The sequence below is a fragment of the Galeopterus variegatus genome, unplaced genomic scaffold (assembly GCF_000696425.1).
Source record: "Galeopterus variegatus unplaced genomic scaffold, G_variegatus-3.0.2 Scaffold21097, whole genome shotgun sequence".
NCBI classification, from domain to species: Eukaryota; Metazoa; Chordata; class Mammalia; order Dermoptera; family Cynocephalidae; genus Galeopterus; species Galeopterus variegatus.
Genome location: NW_007747208.1, coordinates 9,944 through 12,617, shown reverse-complemented (window position 1 = coordinate 12,617; position 2,674 = coordinate 9,944). Strand labels below are relative to the sequence as shown.

The following is a 2,674-nucleotide window of genomic DNA, read 5'->3' as shown; positions in this document are numbered from 1 at the left end:
CCCAAACCCCGGGGTTCTGCTTGAGTGTGGGCTACAGAGGTTGAAGAACTGGGAGGAAGCACAGCCTTGTTCCGCCCCAGCTAGAGGGTCTGGGCTGCTCCCACCAAGGCCTGGATGAGGCAGAGACATTTGCCTCAACCTACCCTCCTGATCTTCTCTTCCCAGCTGGCCAACTCCCTTTCCACTACTGCAGGCCTCGCCCTGCCCTCGCCTGGCCTGAGAAGCCTGGCTTGGACCTTAGCACCCAAGGTGACTGTTGCCTTGACCCCCTGGGCCCCACCTGTCTGCCCATCATCCTCTGCCAGCTCCATGATGGCCACAGGAACACAGCACCCAATGATCCGTGGCCCTGGTCTGTGCAGAGTTTGAGGTCTCCCTGTGGAGGCAGACATGGATGCGTGCTCAGCCACGGCCTTCTTCCTCTAGGCTGCCACCAGGACCGTGCTAACGTGTCTGCCAGCACTTCCTCACGGCTGCTTTGTGCCTCAGAGCCCCGCCTCGTGGCTGTTTGCGGAGCTTTCATGTATCTCCCTTGACCCGAAGGCTTGAGGGGATGCCGTGTCTCACTTACAGATGGGGCGGGAAGATTCATCTTTTTGGAAAAGCAAAAGAATGTAAAATGCCTTAAAGGGCACAGGGGGTAATTTCTAAATTTCCAGACATCATCTCAGAGAAGTGTAGTGCTCTGGGGTACGCCTGAATGTAATTGATGTAGCTCTCTGCAGCAGACATGTGTTTGTGTGTGTATGTGTACATGTAAACTGAGTCATGCGTGCACATGCGTTCAGTTCATTCACTGACCTAGACAATGAATGCTAACACTATCAAGCACTTAGTGTGTGCCAGTTGCTGCACTAGTGGGGTGGCTCATTTTACCATCACAATCCCTCTAAGGAGGTAGGCACTGTTATTGTTCCCATTTCCTAGAAGAAGAAACTGAGGCATAGGGAAATTCAGTCACTTGTCCAAGATCACGGAATAAGAGGCGCAGCAAGAATTCGAATCCAGGCAGCAGTCTGACCATGGAGCCCCAGTTTGGAACCACCACAGTGTTCATGTTCGTATGCCTATGTATGTGCATGTGTGTGTGCTTGTGCACACACATCCCCTTGGCCATGTGGTCTGCCCTGTGTGTGGGAGCTGCAGGAATGCAGAGGAGATTGCTGAGTTTGGAACCACCACAGTGTTCATGTTCGTATGCCTATGTGTGTGCATGTGTGTGTGCTTGTGCACACACGTCCCCTTGGCCATGTGGTCTGCCCTGTGTGTGGGAGCTGCAGGAATGCAGAGGAGATTGCTGGGAGGGACTCCCCCACCTGCTCAGGCTGACTGTGCAGGCAAAAGAAGGTGTTATAAAGTGTGTAGACCAGGGTCTTGAAGCCAACCTGAAAATTCCAACCTTTAGGAGAGAGTGGGGTGGGTGTCATGGATCTGATGATTTCAACAGTTTTCTACTCAAGAAAAATGGAGCTCAGCGGGGGCAGAGCTTTATTGTCTTGAAAACTTGGTAGGAGGCAAGGTGTGAGTTTCCCGGGGAGATTTCGTGAACTGGTAGAGTCTGAAACAACCCACCAGATGTTTCCTGGCTCCCTCCCATCCTGTGTCTGTCCTGTCATCTGTCAGCCTGCCGTGCAGTTCATCCTGGATCCCTAAGAGCCTCACAGATGCTTCACCCCAAAGGCCCAAGTCACAGAGTCCCCCATGGAGGAAGTGCGCTGCTCCCTCTGGTGGAGCCTAGGCTGGAACAGGTTTGTTTCTTCCTGGAGGGAAAAGAACCCTCAGCAAGGCCCTGGAGAGAGGTGCCAGTGGCAGTAGCTTGTCCCAGAGGTTCTCTGGTGGAGCTGGAAGCTGCAACCTGGGGACTCTGGAGGTGCCATCACCAGCTTCCTCTCTTCAGACATGGATGCTCAGGTGCCACCTCTAGGCCATGGCTTTTCAAGTTCTGTTTGTAGGGGATGCTCTGTAATGCACAGTCTGGGAAACATTTTGGTCTGTGAGGGTCATTGATGCCTTCATAATATAAATAAATATAAAGGCAGTTCTGAAACAGTGGACTTCATCAGACCAAACTACACATGGTTTTGTAAAGTTTGTACCTGTCGGCACATCTCCGGTTTTACAAACCCTGACTATTGGGCCTTGTGGTGCAAGGAACAGGTTACAATCCCCTCCTGACTGCCCACCAGGTCCATGACTAAAACAAAATCCCAGGTTAGGGAATCACAGAGTGCAGCTAACTATTGGCTCTGGAATCGGTTTTCCAGGGTTCGAATCCTCCATAGCTCCATGTTTATGGTGAGCCTATGGGTCTGTAGCTATTAGGTTCCTCTCTCAATTCTCATGACAGTGTTGAGGGAAACTGAGGAGTTCTGCTGGCTAAGTCCGGGTTCTTGGTGTCTCAAACAAAGAATTGGATGAGACACGCCAGAGGTAAAAAACAAAGAGCAGTTTTATTTAACAAAGACAGAATATAGAATATACTCCAGAAAGGATGGAGCGGGCTGAAACGAGAGAGAATGGCTCAAGAGCACCTATGGGCACATTCCCGGGGGTTTAAGTCCTCCTGGCTGGATTCGTGTCATTTGGTCATTGGTTGAGCCCTGGTAATATCTGTTGATTGGCACCTTAGCTGGTGGGAGTTCATTGGTCCAATCGAATGGTGCCCAACGGGGGG

The 2,674-nt window shown here is 51.5% G+C and overlaps 1 protein-coding gene across 1 annotated transcript; it reads right to left on the bottom strand.

Annotated features, from left to right (window-relative positions):
* Positions 1 to 1,237: 1,237 nt before the first annotated feature.
* Positions 1,238 to 2,108, bottom strand: LOC103583263 (chromosome unknown open reading frame, human C5orf20; the record flags this gene model as incomplete). Its single annotated transcript, XM_008564631.1, is given in 7 exon segments — positions 1,238 to 1,375; positions 1,377 to 1,414; positions 1,417 to 1,551; positions 1,554 to 1,641; positions 1,741 to 1,841; positions 1,885 to 1,960; positions 2,097 to 2,108. Coding segments are annotated over 7 exon segments (588 nt in total), but the record flags the coding sequence as incomplete, so codon positions are not given.
* Between the last annotated feature and the right edge of the window lie 566 nt (positions 2,109 to 2,674).